At 40.1% G+C, this 19407-nt stretch overlaps 1 protein-coding gene across 14 annotated transcripts in view; it reads left to right on the top strand.

Annotated features, from left to right (window-relative positions):
- The window catches only part of ptprfa (protein tyrosine phosphatase receptor type Fa), a 221680-nt gene extending 202661 nt beyond the window's left edge, over window positions 1-19019 (top strand). For all 14 annotated transcript variants that reach the window (XM_040129782.1, XM_040129780.1, XM_040129779.1 and 11 more), the window contains 7 exons: window positions 1578-1863; window positions 3463-3641; window positions 10559-10685; window positions 12442-12567; window positions 13974-14128; window positions 15300-15435; window positions 16160-19019. In XM_040129782.1, the coding sequence (XP_039985716.1) occupies window positions 1578-1863; window positions 3463-3641; window positions 10559-10685; window positions 12442-12567; window positions 13974-14128; window positions 15300-15435; window positions 16160-16228 (1078 nt within the window). In that variant the 3' untranslated portion in view covers window positions 16229-19019. The remainder of the gene's footprint in view (window positions 1-1577; window positions 1864-3462; window positions 3642-10558; window positions 10686-12441; window positions 12568-13973; window positions 14129-15299; window positions 15436-16159) is intronic.
- Window positions 19020-19407: the final 388 nt, after the last annotated feature.

Raw genomic sequence — 19407 nt, 5'->3', positions numbered from 1 at the left:
GATCACCTGAAATATGTCTGTGAAGATTCTCAGTCATCCAGGTCATGGTATTCTGTAAGTGCTAAGCGAAGGCAACTGGACTTGCTTGAAGTTCTTGAAGACGTTTCACCTCTCATCTGAAAGGCTTCTTCAGTTCTAACTGACTAGTGGGGAGTTCCAGGTAAATATCCTCTGGTGAGATCAGCAACACTTGTGAGTTGTTGAGGTCACGAGTCTTTAGGATCCTAATGACTCACATGATGACCAGGAGGGTCAACAACTCATGTGACCTCAACAACTCACAAGTGTCGCTGATCTTACCAGAGAATAAATACCTGGAAGTCCCCAATAGTCAGTTCTAACTGAAGAAACGTCTTCAAGAACTTCAAGCAAGTTCAGTTGCTTTCGTTAGCATTTACAGATAATCACCTGAAACTAAGAATTGTGTTTTTGTTAGCTTAGAATGAGCCCTTCATATCTACGTAGGGAGCGGATCCTCCTCCATGGACAAACGAACAAACCTAACACTGGCTCTAGAGAGGGCTTTTCACAGTTTTATGTTACCTTAAGGCCACCAAAGGTTTCACTAGAAGCTTGGAAAGGGATGGGCGAGGGAAAGGGTATTCAGTTGGCTGCAATCTGCAACCTCACCACTAGATGTCACCAAATCCTACACACTGGATCTTTAATTTTGCTAAACAGCAGCCACTGTGGACACAAGTGACAACTACAGGATAATCATATATAGTAAAACATAGCATAAGACTGTGTTCAGACTGCAGGCAAAGCAAATTTGCGCCTCTATTTTTTGGAATATTTTGACTGCTGTAGTGTTTTTGTTCATCTGGGTTTATTGCCTTCGAAAAAGCCAATGTGTACGAGTATATATACATTAGCTATTCCTAGTTAGCAATCTAGACAACAACCTTGTGTAGAGTGGGTCTTTGTTTGCGTTAACTGCTCAGCCTATGGCTGATCTCAGAACTCACTGGGAACTCTATACTATGTCTGATAAGCACATACTTTTTGCTCAATCTGAGACATTCTCAATTTGCATGACGAGTCTTAACCTCATTCCAATCTGCCCAGGGTGAATCTCTGTCCACTCACATCTTTAGGTTAATTTTTTATGCTTTTTACACAATCCATCTCTAAAATTTGCTAATTTTAAAGTCAGACTGAACACACCTTATCAGTAACAAGTACAGAAGAGTAACAAAATCAGCAAACTGACTGAGTAATATTTACACGAATTATGCAGCACAGTCTATCAAAAAATTGCTAACATTAGCTGGCTTTAGTAGGGTTTAGATACTAAAGAAGGGTGTTTTTAATGCTCATGCCTTCAACTTTTTATTTGTAAGAGGAAGATTACGTTCTTCTCTCAAAAGTTACAGTCTTGCTTTAGATAATTCCAATTCCTCCAATTGATATAGTAACTACAGTAACTCAAGATTATATTGTATTTTGTTATTCCTCAGACTGTAAGAGCATAATAATGAGTGTGAACAGAGAAAACAAGACTTGTGCATCCTCTTTATCCTCACATTGAAGCTCCTTTTTAGTGTCAACCATATTTTCTCTCTGTGCTCTGTCAGTGCTGGTGTGGGCCGGACAGGCTGCTTCATTGTGATCGAAGCCATGCTGGAGAGGATGAAACACGAGAAGTCGGTGGACATTTACGGTCATGTCACATGTATGCGAGCCCAGAGGAACTATATGGTGCAGACAGAGGATCAGTACATATTCATCCACGAGGCCCTGCTTGAAGCTGCAACATGTGGCAACACAGAGGTCCCTGCCCGCAACCTTTACGCCCACATCCAGAAGCTCACCCAGATCCCTCCTGGAGACACTGTCTCCACCATGGAACTGGAGTTTAAGGTAACTGCCTTTTGGTTGTGATTGTGTTTTTAATTTGGAGAGCATAGTAAGTTTGTACAGCTTGATAGTCTTCTTCTGGCTCTGCTGTGTTTGTCTTGACAGACTTTGGGATGCAATGTGGCATTATAAAATACCAACCAATTAGAAGGGTGTTGTAGTTTAACCTAGTGGTTCCTTTTTCTGTCATGCTCCTTCCAATCTGAGGTGTAAATTCGTTGCATGTTTGTCAACCAGTAACTGGGAAATCAACTTACTAAAGGAGCCCGGAACATTTTTAATTCTATTTAAATAACATTTTTTACAAACAGGAACTTATTTTTTCACTTTTCTGTTGTACAAATGAAGAATGCAGGTTGAACTTTGTCCAAACTGCCAAAGTTTTTACACAGAAAAGCTTCTTCATATTTTGGAACGATAAAGTCACCTGTTTTACTCTTCCTCCCAGTCAAAATTTTGTCAGTCTTGCACTTTACATGTTTTGCTTTTTAAATAAATGTTGATAACCTGATTCTCAGTAGCCTTGCTGAGATTGATTTATACGCCCCTTTTCACGGCACGCATTTTGACTTGTCTTATAAGGAAAGGCACAGCTGGAACTAATAATATTAATGATTCTCCATTACAGCAATTAATGCAATGGAATCCAGCAATTGACGATTGCCTGTTTTTAATTTAATTTGTGTTTGACAAGTGAAAATGTTAGATGTGAAAAACTTACAATGCATGTGTACGTGTTACTGCATCCGCGAGGGCTTAACTTTTGAGCTTCAGACAACAGGCCCAAGGAGAAGGAGAGTGCCGGAAATGCAGAGGGAGAGAGTGATAGCGTGAAGGGGAGAGGGCCAGGATGAACTGAATGTCTGACAGCCTAAAGATATGGTCAGATGTGGACATGGGTTAGGTGGCTTTTTTACACAGCTGCAGCACTCCACCACCCCCGACTGCTTGCTTCGTGCTCAGCGACACCTCAGGGATTTAACCAGCCCCGTCTTGGGGGGGAGGCAACCTAAATTATGCTGCTTGTTCAAGCAAGCAGGGCGGCTGTAAATCCGGACAGAGTATAATTAGGTTTTAAAACCTCCGCTCACTGCAAATTTCTTTTGCAAGCACTTTGCAAATTGACACTTGCCCGTGCAGTGCAGGGGAATCCCATTAGGGCCTGTCAGCAAAGTTGGCCCCCCCAAAAAAAAAACACTTAATTGGGATGATGCTTTCAAAAGTTTAATTCTCCTTGGTTTGATATACATTGGCACCAGTCTGTCTACTTCTGCTCACAGTAAATGTGAGTGAGTTTGTTTCAGAATGAGTTTTAACACACCACAGCATCAAGCTTTTTTTGAAGTCAGAGAACAAAGAGGATCAGCTCAAAATGCATAATTTCCATGCATCAATAAGGATGTTAGCTCCCAGTATCTTTTAACAACCTTGTATGTACATGATACTCCGCCTAGACTGGTTGTATTAGCACTTGAAAGACTGGCGGCGGACAGTTGAGACTGTGGATGTACTTGTGAAGCTGCAGTGCAGTCACCTCTGGGCTGAGGATCGGGTGTCTGGGGATCATCAGAGACAGATGTGTCCTCCTCTCTGTGTCCACAGAAACTGGCCAATTCTAAAGCACATACCTCAAGATTCATCAGTTCCAACCTGCCGTGTAACAAATTCAAGAACCGCCTGGTGAACATCATGCCTTTTGAGTCCACACGTGTCTGCCTGCAGCCAATCAGAGGGGTGGAGGGCTCCGACTACATCAACGCCAGCTTCATTGACGGATATAGGTGAGTTCACAGAAATCATTTCAGGGCGGAATGTGAAATGTGAAACACTGAAAAACTCTTCAAGGGATGGTTGAACTTCTGCAAAACAGAATCTGTTCAGCGGCTGCACCTCTAATGAGTGAGGAGGTGGACCTTTTCTCTGGCAGATGACAGTATTAAATAACAGGATGTCACAGAGTCCAGTGTTTCACTGCTGACCATCCTTCTGTTGTGTCTATTGTCAAAGCCAAATGGTCTTATTGAGAGGCCTGTTAATTCTCTTCTGTTTTTCCCCCTTATAAACAGATAGCCTATTAGAGACAGGTGACAAGCTAGAGAAATGAACCAATATCTCCATCATTACTAAGACATTGCTCCTATTGTGAGCGCAAGACTTTTTCACTCAATGCTCTCAAGAGACAGAGGTCAGATGTCACTTACAGAGTCTTACTTTGAAGGAATAGTTCAACATTTGGAAATACTGTTATTCACTTTCTTTCAAAGAATGTGATGAGAAGACAAATATCAATTTCATGTGTGTGTGTTAACTACAGAGCTGGAGTCAGAATGTATTTAGCCTATCTTAGCTTAAAGACTGAAAGCAGAGGGGTACAGTTAGCCTGGCTGTGTCAAATTTCAAAAGTAAGCAGTAAAGTAAAAACAAAAGTTTGAGTTTTGGCCTCTGTGCAGACACAACGGAACCAAACCTTTTTTCGAGTATAATCAGAGCTTTACTGTGCTGGTCAGATTATGCTCAAAAAAGAACTCGTTCGTACAACGTTTTGTCTGACCTCGTCAGAAATCAAAAAGTGTTTATACTTGTTCCAAACCACCACACTTAAAGGCAGAGTGAAAAGCTGGCATCATAGAGAGGAGGGAGACGTCTCAAATTTCCGTCTCTCTCCTGGAAGACATTCAAGGCAATCCATGGTGTTCATATGAAAAGTGCAATTAATTTTGAATTTGAGTAACAAAAAAACAAAACAAAAAAAAAATAGAGCAAGAAGTTCAAACCCTGACTTTCTAACCAACACACAGTTGACCAATCGCTGCATGAAGTGGGTGTGAATGTCAGATCATTGGTTTCAGAAAGTTACAGTAATTATCGTACATAACCTGCCTAATTCAACATCAGAAAAGTGTCTCAAGCTATTTCACCGTCTGACAAGTAGTTCTGATGCAGCTTCCCTGCCCCTGGTTTTTATCTGATCAAGAAACACTTCCACAGATCGATTTTAAATTTCTGTTTGTTAATGGATTTTTAGAGCATTTGTTTGGGGACTATTTTCTGTGGAGAATTATTACACATTTGGCACTCCAGTGCAGTGGTAAAGTGGCCAATCGAGAGAACCAGGACTTTTCCTGGTGGGCGACTACCAAAATTGGGCCGGTGGCTCAGTATGAAAGAAGTAAAACATCAGAGAGAGACAAAGAAAGAGAGAGAGAGGGTGAGAGCAAGAGGGAGGGAGATAGATGTGTCTGATGTCTAGTTGTGTGACTGAGCACACTGCGCGGCCCACCGTGGTTCTCTGTGGCTATCAACATCTGTCTTTCTCCCTAGCTAACTAGGTTTGGTTCGATCCCACAGCTACACCCACCCGCTTACCGTTTATGTGTCGGTATCTTTATCATTGTGTAAACACTGAAGCAGCCAGCAGTGGACGGTCACTGACTCACATTTTGCATGAATAACGAAGTGAAAATCCCGTAAAGGAGTGGCTGAAAAGCTCGGAGAAAAGAAGTGAAAATCCAGGAAAATCCAAATGCTTCAAATAATTGTGGATCTAGCAGCTATAATTCTGCAGACTGTGGAGCAGAAGAGCAGAGCAGAAAAGTGGGGTCAGGACCATAGCTCCAGTGAGTTCAGTACAAACACCAGTCAAGTCTACAACAGGAGTGAGCAGAAGATATGGTGAAGTTAGTCTGAGTTTATTCAGCAGGATAATGTATAGTTTCCTTCCTTTCTACTCTGGTTTCATCATAAATTTTAATACATGAATTAAAGTACTCAAAGTGTGTATGATCAGCTGAGACCTACAGGATTTTATTTCACAACGATCCAATGAAGGAGGAAAAAGCCACTAAAATGAAAGGTCCCATATCGTGAAAATGGGTTTGGATTGTGTTTTGTGTTTTTTATCAACTCTGAGGTGTACAGTAAAAGCTATGAAAATATGAAGTGACTTACTTAAGCTTAAGCCAGTCAGAATTTGACCCAGTTCTTCGTCAAAACTTGATAACCAACAGGCATCCGGCAGCTGAGTTGTCTGTGGGAGGGTAAGACATCGTAAACAAACTTGTGTCGGTAACTGAAAGCTAAGGACAGAAAGTTTTGTTAGCAGTTGTGTTGAAGATCAAGGGCTTTGCCATTTGGGTGGTCTTGACAGTTCTAGGTACCAATAGCGTTTTAGCTGCAGTGTGCAGGTTAAAGGTTAATAGTAAACTAGTGGAGTGAGAGTGAGAAGACAGAGGTGTGCTGAGCTCAGAACTGGGTGAGCTGTGAATGTAGCTATACGTGTATATAATGACCCACATTTTGCATCTTACCGAACCTGCAGCCATGTTTACTGTAACCTTCGACCAAATCTGGTCCAAGGCCGCCTTGTGAATTGATCTGTGCTTAGCTAATCAGAACATTTGCTGATGAATAGTGGGTGGTTACCTCTGCCTGGCAGCAAAAGTTGACCATGTTTGGCTGGGACAGAATGAGGCCCTCAGAAAAGTGGGGGAAATCAAATCAACACTATTTTTTTGTGAATACCATTACAGTGTTAATATGTTGGACCTTTAAAATATGTCTGGTGCTGTATTTACTGCTGGATTGTCCAGTTTGAATTCTAATATCACACTCTTTATAGATACTAACTTGTAGTTATAGAGAATGGAAAGTGAAAAATAGTAATAAGGTTCAATACAATTCAATCTGAGGAGCAGTTCAGTATTTGTTGATACTTGTTCGTGTTTGGACTCAGTTATGCGATCATTTTTGAGCCTGTAGCTACTTTGTTGTCGTAGTTGTGGACTGTAATAAAAAACTGAGTTTTTCTTTACGAACAACAGCAACAAAATCATCATAGAACTTGAACCTGAAGTGTGTAAATAACAATCACATTATAACATCACAAAATTATATAAATATACATGTGAAGGTGTTTCTATGTCATCTGTTGTTCTACAAATCATCATTGGTAATTTAACCTCTGTTAATTACTAAACACATGGGTCGTAAGTGATGGTGTTTGTCTCCAGATGGGTTTTTGGTGGGTCAGTCTGAGTCAAAGGTCCGATTTTTATTCCCACACTGTCCCTGCTCTAGTGATATTTGGGGTAATAGGACTTTATATATGGGATTAAGTCGAACTGAACTACAGTGTGTGTTTTCATGGTGATGAACAGGTCATCCAGTCATACCAGTGTGGCTCACTGATGTGCTATTAATAGTTTTTGAACAACAGTGGAGCTCTATGGCACAGAAAAATAAGATATATCAGGCTTTGAATACTTGGATACCTTTTAGTAGGATACATTTAATGTTGCTTTTGGTCAGCACATTGGATTTGTTGAATACAAGGAAAATCATTCAATGTTAAATTAATTAATAAAGCAAATGATCATTTAAAGACATCCTCTGTCTAAGTCAACTTTATTTTTTATATTTGCATGTGTGCTCACTTGTGTGACAGCTAAACACAGAGAGGTAAAGCGAGTCTGGCTGATATGCTAACGCAACCCTACATATTACACATCAGCACTGATATAGTTCTTTGTCAGACAAATAGCCAATCACAGGCTGCTCAGAGAAGCATATCTTTTATGAAAATGTAAACACTAATTGCAAATACTTTTCAGGGCTGTAGCAGAGTAAAGCAGAGGCTAATGAAACAGGACTTCCCCTTTTACTTGCAGCAAGGGTGGGTGTATCTTGTTCTGGGCTGTCAGCACCTAATGAAGTCCCCTGGGCGCCCCCACCTATGGGAGAATGGGGAAGGAGGCAGGGGTGTCCTGTAATTCCTCTCTAATTCCTATTGCAGTAATTAAGAGAGGCATGAGATACAGGGAGCTCCGGCACTCTCTGATTTATTTCTTTAAAGTGCACAGTGTGGATTAGGATAGATTAAGGTTAGGGGGATAGACAGGAATATGATGACTAGTGTAGGTGTCCAGTGACCTCTACCTATATCAGCTGTAGTCATTCACCTTAGTGCCTGTCCATGGTGATGCAAGATAGAGAGTAAGATAGCAGCCTCATACCAGCATATCATTACCTCTACATTAGAGAAGACTTAAATAGAAGAGACTCCCTGCTTAAACCACTGATTATCTTTTGATAGCACACTGTTATGGTTCCCTTTAGAAGACTGATTAAAATGTGTAACTGTTGATTGGTTTGAATGTGACATGCTGCAACTGGAATCTTACTTTTTGATGGTTTGGCCATTGCTTCTATGGGTTAGCAGTTTATTCAGATTGTTTAAAGCATCATTTGGAGGTCAAACTGAAAGTGAGTGCACCGGAAATGTTGCTGATAATCCCTCGTTACACGAGAAAACTGTGTGCACACAACTAAAATAATTACAGTAGGTCTAACTTGAAGTAGGAACGTGCAAATTCTTGCCGGAAGAGATGCCAAACAACACCTACTGCTCTGAAGGGAAAGCCATTTTTGATTTTGGAATTTTCACAGGATTCTTAGACATTTAGAAAAGTAGATGAATAAAGTCAAGCATGTCCTTTAAACACATTTCTGAATTAAATTTTCAGTTTTCAGTATATATTTTTTATCAATCATATGGCAACATTGGCCGGTTAAAACTACTTAAAGTTTGGGGTGCTTATTAGTAGCCAAACTACTTGTTTACTTGAATGCACAGAGGTCAATAATGACGCAATTCTCATACTCAACCTCCCACATCTGACCTTAAACAAACTCATCCAGGATCCACTGCTACCGGTCAAATCTCCTCTAATCATTCAGCAGTGGTGAGCAAGAGCAGCCAGGAGGTAGAGGGGCAGCACTGCCAGAGGTGCTTGAGTTCCAACAAAATACATTAGCTTTGGTTTCTGAGTTTATATTCGGTTGTTGTATTATGAAGTATTGAAATAACTGTTCCAGCGCAGAGGTAAACCTGGGAGCCGGACAGGGGCGAACACACAACCAAAAACAACAGTGCCTCCAGCCATCACTGGCACACACCAATGATAGAGCGCTGATTTATACAGGCAACAGAAATACCTACTATGTGTTGCATTCGCACTCAGACACACAGGTTTGAGAGGATTACCAAAGCCTTTTGCTGAATGGCCCATCACCGCCCCCTATTGACGACGTCCAGTATGTACTCCAGCAGATCGCCCAGACCTTGGCTGAGCAGCTGGGATGGTATCTGTCAGTTTACAGTGCTGTTAACAAAGGTCTGTGTTCAAGCAAAACCATCAAAATATCAGTGCACATATTCCCAACAGCTGACTCATCAAATTTACTGTAAAGGGGGTGTGTAAAAATCAATATTTCACACCTGAGATGTTCATTCAACAGGTGTGGGATGTCATTGAACTAGAAGCTATTAAGGGATGCGGTGAAGGGTAAATCCAGCTAAAGTGAATTAACTCTGTCAACTTTTGCAATATTATTGCAGGCTCACATACTGTTAATGCCAGTAATTCTTAATGTACAATATAGGTAGATATATACTGCAGAATGTTTGCACCTTTTAAGATAACAACAAGACTTAATGCTCATTTTCTAAGATTTCATTTAAATTTTCAGTTAACATATACACAGTTTACACATTCAAAAAACAGCCAGGCAAAGAGGGCAACCACCCCATGGACCCAAACTTCAGGGGCCCAAAATGTGGTTAATTGCAGATTTGTTTGGGACTACACACTACTAAAGTACATTATCAGCTGATACAATAAGGACACGGTGATAGGTTCTACATTATTTGTTGTAGAGGGCAAAGCAGGTATTGTATTTGTATTTTGCATTTTATTTGTACAGAATAAACAGGAGAATAAAAATTACATCACAGTGCAAATAGCCCCAAATTGATTTTAAAAGAGGTCAGTGGCAAACAGAAAAGTTTTATGCTTTGGAGGAAAATAGAGTTGTGTAAAAAGTTTAAGACCTTTATTACTTGGATTAACATTGTGTTTACATGGCACATATTTTGCAATTAAATAAATTATTACTAAATGACTAACAAGAAAAGGTGCCAGGTAATACTCTAGAGTAGGGGGATTGCTGCAGGTAAAACATAATTAAAATGCCATTTGTACTCTACTGCGTTGGTTATATGGTTGGCTGCGTTTGGTTATATAGATGGGTACTTGTGTGCACTACTCCATAGAGAACAGTGTCTGGAGATTGGGCAGTGTTCCACTCTCTTGTGCTACTTTGCATTATTTGGGCGGTTTCCCCCAATGAAATGTTAAAGGCTACACTTACTTTAATACATGTCAGATGGATGAAAATCTCTCCCCTAAATGGAAAATATGAAAAAAAAATTGGGCTACTTTTACAACAGTTGGTTATGTTTCAGCCTCTGAAAAGCCTTTTTGGCGCTAGTCAAATCTGGGAACACTTACAGAGAGCAGGAGCAAAGGGGGGGGGTGAAAGCAGCCCGCAGCAGAGCCGTGGGCTCTGGCTATGTCCACAAACAAAATCATCCAGTCGTAGCCTGGCAAAACAAACTAAACAACAGAATGTTAATCTTTTGATTGTTTATGATGACATAATTATGACAGGATGTCATAATTGACCACAGCATCATTATTTATCTGCCATCACCCATATCTTTATTACAGTATACTGAAATGCTGCACCAGAACAACCACTAGGGCCGAAAAGGAAGAAAGCTGAAATGGAATCCAAATAACTGCAGTGCTGCCAGAACCCTGAGGAGTAAACACAGACGTGTCTCTGTTCCAATTTGCAGGCAGCAGAAAGCATACATGGCCACCCAGGGCCCATTAGCTGAGACCACAGAGGACTTCTGGAGAATGTTATGGGAACACAACTCCACCATTGTAGTCATGCTCACCAAACTCCGCGAGATGGGACGGGTAACGCATCACAATCACGCCTTATATCATGTCATCAAGTATAAAACAGTATTACATTAAATTGACTAAAATTAAAGTATTAAATCATATCAAAGAGTAAAAGATATTACTCGTAAATATACTACATTTCTGACAAAAAGCTAAATTTGTTTTTAATGTGCTAATTCAGGCTAAAAATGTTCATGGTTCCTAGCCAGATAAAACATGCACAAAATATAGAAATACTGAATTTATTTTAAGATTAGTACTTGGTTCACTTTCTTTGTAGCATGATTAACCATGATTGTGTTGTTTTTCGGGAGGATATGAAATGTGTCTGCAGTTTGCTAAATCTGGCATTTTATATGTGTTTATTTTTATATGTGTATATGTATATATATTTATATATGGTAATTGATTATATATTTGACTATAATTAGATTAGAATTGACTGTGGTGCTATTTTGAGACATTATACAGATACACAAAATACACACAATGAACATATCGTCACATGTACGGTATCTCCCTAAGTCATTACATACCCATGTGGACATGCACATTTGCAGTATATAAACATCTACAATGTCTAGTGACGAATGGTGAAGAAAACAACAGCAGAGACTACTTCACACGAGAATGATCCATCAAGAATGACATGGCAAGTTGTTTCAGAGCGCTACAATCCCGCAGTTACCTGCTTGCCATTTTATATTAAATGCACTTACTCGGATTTCAGGCAAGAGATGAGATTACACTACATTAGCCTGTGTCCAATTGCTGTGTTCCTTTCAGAATAAATATTTTTCGAATTAGCTAAAATTCTCTCAGACATTGGGCCCTTCCGTCAGTCACAGCTCAACTCAAACAAACCAAAATTCCGCCATCTGTATTCCATAGTTGACATGGTTTTCAAATAATACACCTGTAGAACTGATCTCAATTGAGACCTTACTTATATAAAGAAATACTTATACACCCATGTACACATATCACTCAAATATGGACTATAGCACTATAATATGGAATATAGTGCTTTTGTAGTCTGATCGACCACTCAAAGCGCTTTACACTACTGCCACATTCACCCATTAACACATACATTCATACATTGCATTCACACACACACACACACACTCATACATAGTGATGGCACAGCCATCAGGGGCAATTTAGGGTTCAGTATCTTGCCATCGACCTTCTGGTTACTGGACAAACTCCCGAGCCACAACCGCTGCACAGTATACCACATTTACTGTACATCTATCTCACATACTCAAGGCTGGATTGCCAACAACACAAATGCTGGCCTGGGGCGCCAGACTGCCAGGGCCCCCAAAAACCACCAGTTCACTGTGTTTCAAAATCAAATTTTGTCAAATCGCCACAAACTAATTAACATACAGAAAACCTGGAGCCAGGTAGAATAGGAGTAGTGCTTATTTTCTGTGCAAATAATGAAGTTGTTTGCTATGTACAATGTACTTGGAGGCAACAGGGTGCATACACAAAGTACAGACACAGGGAGGTGGGGGTGGTCAACAGGGGCCTTAACAGGTTAATCCGATCTTGCCTTCTCTGAACATATTTTACTATTTGTCCCCTAAGAGTGACTGTCCATTTCAAAACATTAATCTGTTGCCTGATTTTTACGGTCTTTATAATTCTAGTTGTTTAATATTGGTGTCGCTTGCAATTCCCTGCAAAACTCAAAAACTCAGATGTCCTGATAACATGCACTACATGTTGTGATACATCTTCTCCCTCCATTCTTTAGGAAAAGTGCCATCAGTACTGGCCTGCCGAGCGCTCTGCACGCTACCAGTACTTTGTTGTGGACCCCATGGCAGAGTACAACATGCCTCAGTACATCTTGAGAGAGTTCAAGGTCACAGACGCCAGGGTAGGTGTTCACCCCAGCAAATCTTTGCTGCTGTTGCGTGAAGCAGCGGCAGGAAGATGGCTTCAGCTCAGCTCGTTTTAATTGGAAAGGACATCAGTGCCACCTAGGGCGCTATTTTTCCAACGGAGTTCGTTTGTGCTGGCAGAGTGACATTTTTCACGGCATACAGACCTCTTTTTTTTTTTTACCGTCTGTGTATTTAGCATTTTTCAAATTTCCCGGCACTTAAGTGGGAGGATTTGGGCTGTGCATTCCCTACACAGGGCACAGTGCGGGGAAAGAAATTCCCCCTGCTGGGAAAGAAGAAATGGTGATTTGACTGGTCCTGACTGAGACCTGGTCTACAACATCTGCTGATGATGCACAGTATGCTTCCCTGCAAAAATTTATTCCAAAAATCTGCTACTATGTCTCATGTACCCATGTTGTGTTTTGGGGCTTTGCTTTGCTACATAAACAACTGGTTCATGGAAATACAGCCTTTAGTCTCTTTTGGCTAGCTAAAGAAAGCTTTAGCTAAAGAAGTCCACTACTGTTGTGCAGAGGAGAACAGCAGAGGAGGTGAAGGGAAAATGGCAATTTTGCTTCTTTTAGAAATCCGTCCAAAAATTAAGTCAATTGAAGAAGTAATCTGTGCGTTAAAGCTCTTCTGTGTAGGTCTGGTGACTCCCAGTGGTTAGCATTGCAGAAAGCACCCCGTCGTAACACCATTACTCCCCCTCTCTTGGCTGAGAAGAATGGGCTCAAAACAACATACAGACTGCACCATTTTCAATTTTCCTCCTGTTTTTTTGTTTTTTTTGTTAATGTTTACCAATATAAAGATACTTTATATTGGTAATCCTGTTGAACACACAAAATTAGGGAAATATTAAGAAAAAAAATAATAATATAAGTACCATTGTAAGACATTCTTGACATTCTTGACATTTTGGCAAAAAATACATGTAAAATTAAGTTAACTGCAAAGGAGGAGCATGAACAGAGAAACTCTGACGGCTGACGGTGATGGAAAAATCTAAAATGTGCTCTGTAACTGTTTAGGGCAGAATTTTTTGTTGTTTTTTCTTCTTTAGATATAAAGTTTGGTTATTTCTTGGTCGTTACTTTTCTCTCAACTTTAGTTGAAAAGATAGAAAATTATGGGAATTTTTACCTACTGCTTTCATATTTAGGTATATGTGTGTGACAATATTCCAAATAAACAATTTAGACAAAATGTCTTGGACTTAAAGAGAAAAATCTCAAGTCTGTATTATGGAAATGATGGCCAGTGAAAGTACAGTAATACCTTAGTCCATGACAATGCCTTACCCCCAACACTGGTCTCTACTTCAGGAGTGGGCTGTAGCTTTGTGTGTGAGTTACTTACAGTATCTGTCTCCATTCCCCTGTGTGTTTGACAGGATGGTCAGTCGAGGACCATCAGGCAGTTTCAGTTCACTGACTGGCCAGAGCAAGGAGTGCCAAAAACTGGCGAGGGATTCATTGACTTCATTGGCCAAGTTCATAAAACTAAGGAGCAATTTGGACAGGATGGACCAATCACTGTGCACTGCAGGTACCTGTGTGTGTGTGTGTGTGTGTGTGTGTGTGTGTGTGTGTGTGTGTGTGTGTGTGTGTGTGTGTGTGTGTGTGTGTGTGTGTGTGTGTGTGTGAGAGAGAGACAGACATAGTTTGTTTTTGTTTTTTTTCATAATGTAAAGGTTGACTCAGTTGTAGGCATGCATTGTAAAGGCACTTATTGCATGAACAAGGTTATGAAGGAACCCCTGAAAAAACACAGCTTTTTGGGTTGTGTCTAATGCAACATGGATTTTTTTCTAATTCAATTCAATTCAATTTTTTATTTATATAGCGCCAAATCATAACATAGGTTATCTCAGGGCACTTTTCATGTAGAGCAGGTCTAGACCGGACTCTTTATAGTTATATTTACAGAGACCCAACATTCTCCTATAAGCACTTGGTGACAGTGGCAAGGAAAAACGCCCTTTTAACAAGTAGCAACCTTGAACAGAACCAGGCTCATGGTGGGGGGGCGTCTGCCTCGACCGGCTGGGTTGAGAGAGAAAGAGAGAGAGGGAGAGAGAAAAGGGGGGGGGTACCCAGTAGACGTATAACATAAAGATGTGTAACAATAATGAGACTAATAATAAAACTAATAATTATAATAATAGGGTGAATAATAATATTAATAAAACAAAATATAATAATAGATAATAATCGTAATATTTGAAGCAGTGGGTGTTGAGCAGGATCATGGGGCAGTAGGTAGTTTGCAGTCACAGATCCAGACTCTGCAGCACCAGGGGCAGAAATACCTGCAGAAAGCGACAGGAGGAGAGAGACGAGAAAGCACAAAACTACGGGAGAGAGAAGAAGTCAAGTATTATTTGATTAATTGACTAATTTATCTCTATTTTTTTATTTATTTTTTTATTTTATACAACAGGTCTATTGGAGGGGAATTTTCAGAATATCGAAAAAGTTAGAAAGAACAGTGCTTGACAGAATGGGCAAATACACTTACAAACAGTTGAGTTACAATGTCAAGATCCTTTGGAGATTTTCTGAAGTTGTGATTTTATCCTGAGCAGCTATGAAATTGTTGACTCCATGTGTTACAGGCTATCAGGCTCCTGTTTTCATGCTGACTTGTCCTTCAGATACGTGTGTGTGTGATGAACATGGTGATTTGTCATTAGGGTCTAATAATGTGTGTCAATTAGTGCTGGTGTTGGGCGGACTGGTGTGTTCATCACCTTGAGTATCGTCTTGGAGAGGATGAGGTACGAGGGAGTGGTCGACCTCTTCCAGACCGTCAAGACGCTCCGAACTCAGAGGCCAGCCATGGTGCAGACAGAGGTATGATAACCCACTGCTGGAGTGCATGAGGAACAGGACGTAAAGGAAGACATAAGAAAATGTCATGTCAGTAAGAGTAGAACATCGAGGGGTTAACAAAATGCAACTGAAAAATACCAGTATATTAACAAGTTAAGATGAATGTTGGGTTCAAAAATACTAGGAAACCCAGATGTACCAAGTTTAGAAAAACACAGCAGCAAAGCATAGCAAGGAGATCTAAGAATGGGCATGCACTGACAAAAGAGAGTGTCAGTAATCATTATACTCTGGCTAAGGCAATGTTTCTCACAGGTTGACAGTTTATTTGTGGTTGTTGGTGAGGAGGGATGGGGGCATGTGGTGTGCCGTATCACACTTTTAACCCAGTTTCGATGAAGGCTCCATGTCTGCTGGATCCACAGATCAACAAATGTGTAGTCACAGGTTTGACATGTCACTTTAAGAGGTGATAATATGTCAGTGTTGTGTTCCCATCTTGTTTCTGCTGCCCCCAAGTAGCCAAAAAAAATCCGTTTTAAGTAAACATACTGAAGTTACCTTCCACCATTACACTTTGAGATCATAACAGTTTCCAACATTTGTACATGATCAGCAGCTGCAGTCCTGCAAAAGCAAACATAAGTCCTACCTGAAATATCTCTACAACATTCTTCATTCTATATTCATTATTGTCTGAATTCTGGCTTCCCACTGACCAAAAGGTTTTGTTGTTTGTCCCTAGGACCAGTACCAACTGTGCTACCGGGCTGCTCTGGAGTACCTGGGAAGCTTTGATCACTATGCAACATAACCCCAACCAGAAAGACACTCTCGGAAGAATTTGGTGTCTTCTCTGAGCCATATCCACTCAGCTCCATCAGTCCTTGCAGCCTGATGAGGAGGTTACAAGGAGGACTGATGAGGAGGTGAACACAGCACGAAACAGGGAAGATTAGAAGAAAGAGGAGAGGAGATGGGACCGCCTCCCACTGGACTTGTGCCATGATTCTGCCACTGACCCAACACCCAAACCTCCCAAAAACTAACCCTGAAAACCTCGTAGTCATGCCGCATTCTGATTCTTGACTGAATACTTCCATCACTTCCCAATTTCTGCCTCCTCCTAATAGCAAAAACTATTTTTTTGCTATTTTCGTTTATATTCATCATTACTATGTTGTTATGAATATTTAGAAATTATTTTGTAATCACTTACCATGGTTATTATATGTCTTAATGGGTCTTTTTTTAATTTTACTTATCTTTTTATTATTTTTATTAGCACAGATGACATGTATTTTCAACATGCTCAAAGTTATTAATACTGGAGAGCATATACTCACAGCTGCTAATAATTTTATTTTGTACCATAGATATGATATTCTAAAGTGATCATTACTTAGTGGGCCCTGATTTAGAGGGAAATGTGGGTTTTGACTTAATGTCTTTACTTCCAACAGAGTGATAATGATAATATCTACCAACAGACAAAGTTTGTGAATTACAGTGTGAAATAAACCTATGGCTATAAACTTGCAAAGACTAGTCACGTGGGCTGCACTTGGTAAATGGACAGCACTTAAAGAGCAATTTTCTAGTCTCATCGTCTACTCAAAAGCGCTTTACACTACTGCCACATCCACCCATTCACACACACATTCATACAGCGCTCTTTTCTATACATACTGCGCTTTCTACACAAACACACAGTTGGGGGGCAATTTGGGCTTCGATATCTTGCCCAATGGACACTTTGACATGCCAACCCAAGGAGCCGGGGATCGAACCACCAAGCTTGCTGTTAGTGGACGACCTGCTCTACCTCCTGAGCCACAGCCGCCACATCTGAACAACTGCTAGCATGTACAGAGTTTCTTGTCCATAAATGTTGACTGATTTTCTCACAGCCTTCAGAGACCAGGAAAAATTCCAACACAAGAAATAGAAAGCTGTTGGAAAGGTTGGATACACAATAGTTTTCACATCCCTTCTTAACATGGACTCAGGCAGACCGGACACCCTATTCTTGAGAGTTTTTGTGAAATAAGTGTGACGATGTAAATTGCGGATCACATGCTCCATGCATGAAAAAAGAAAAGAAATCGATTATGAGACCAGAGAAGAATTCCATCACCCCAGTTTATGACCAGATGTCTTCTTCTTAGAGCACTGGACCAAGACTCAATGCCGAACTTAAATCAAATTGGTTTAGTTGCGAAACCTTGAAAGGTAAGACTGGCTTTCTTCTATATTTTCTTTGTGTCACCTAATCCCAAGTAAAGACTTAAACCAACAATTTGTTAGTCCGTCTCTCAATATTTTATGACTTCCCTACCCTGTCTGTGGCTCTTAGCACCAAGCTGTTCCCATCAAAAACATACATTTTTTACTGAAATTTTTAAAAAGGTTCAGTAATTTCCTATAACAGGGTGACACTGTAGTTTTTGGCGGATATTTCTCAAAACAGGAGGAAATGCATTTGTTTGGGACTATTTTCAGCACCGGACGCATCCTGATTTGATGCTCTAGTGAGTGTTTGGGGCAGCAGGACAGCTTATGTGGGACTGAGTCAAAATAAACTACAGTGTTTTCACCCAGTGGATCAGCGTGGCTCTCTGATGTGTTTTAATAGTGCATGGACAACAACTGAGCTGTGTGGAACAGAGGAATAAGATATGTCTCTCTTTGATACACAGACACTACTTGTTAGTAGAATCAATTCATTGTTGGTTTGGGTCTGCACATGGGATTTCTTGATAGAGCAAACATTTAGAATATCATTGGAATTTTCCTTTGAACAAAGCTTAAATCTATATTCCTTGATTTTGTTAGAACAGCTAACAACCTGTCAATGTTTTCAAACCAACACAGTTCTCAGCTGAATTTTAAAGCATTAACAGTGAGTTTGGAGGAAATTTGGGATTTGGGGGGCACTATTAGATCATGTGCGAAAAATCAAAAAGTATGACGGGCCAGCTCAACAAAATCACAGAAAAAACCTATTTTATCAATTACCTTTAGGTTGCCTTCAGCCAACCAGATTTTTTATAATTAAAAAATGCTGTGTGTAAATGGCAATCTGGTCTTCTGTGCTCATACTCATTTCACAAAATTTCTGGATATTTTGTTGATACAAAAATAACGCATTTGTTGTCAAGTCAATGGAGTATGGACTGTGTACCATTACATCATGGACCACATGTACTGCACCCAACAGGACGCTCGACATCATGCAGCAAAGTGTAGTGATGTTTGTGATCCCCACACATTTCTGACTCATCATAGGACTAGCACCTTTCTGTTCGCATACGAGGCTTTATATGTACATGACACACAAGCAGTTTACAGGATCCCAATTCATGATATATTTACAGTTTAATTATTTTATCACTGTGTTTGCAGGCAGACAGACTAGTAACTCAGAGCAGCATCAGTGTTCAGTGGTGGATATCTGTGGTTTTCAATGGATGAGATGACACAGTGAGGTGGTTTTGGGTGGAGTCTATGGGGTCCTATCTGTTGTATACATGATCTGTTTTCTATTTGTTAATAAAAAGCAGAGAAAAATGTCTTGAAAACCTTGATGTTAATAAAGTTGTATAACTGGGTTTTTAATATAAAAGTGGTGGATTTCTTTCACTTCTTAGCTCCGTGTTACCTGTAGGTGACACTCAGTGGACCTGCAGCCCTGTTTGCTTCTCTGAGAAGGACAGATGTTTAAAATTATGCAGCGTTGCATTATACACATTAACACACTTCTCTTCCTTCCCCTTTTTCTCTCTTTTGTTGCCTATTAAGCAGAGTTTAGATTATCAGTGTTTCCAATTTATGAAAAAATTTACCGAAGAGAACATTCATCTGAGTGAATTTTACAGTGTATTCAGAGTTTTTCACATTTTGGTGTGTTGCAGTCTTATGCTAAAATCGCTTAAATTCATTTTTTCACTCATCAATCTGCTCTCAATGCTCCATAATGACAAAGCCAAAAAA

This window comes from Xiphias gladius, chromosome 6 (assembly GCF_016859285.1).
Source record: "Xiphias gladius isolate SHS-SW01 ecotype Sanya breed wild chromosome 6, ASM1685928v1, whole genome shotgun sequence".
Lineage (NCBI taxonomy): Eukaryota > Metazoa > Chordata > Actinopteri > Istiophoriformes > Xiphiidae > Xiphias > Xiphias gladius.
The sequence above is the reverse complement of the archived record's forward strand: the minus strand, read 5'-3'. Positions and strand labels throughout refer to the sequence as shown.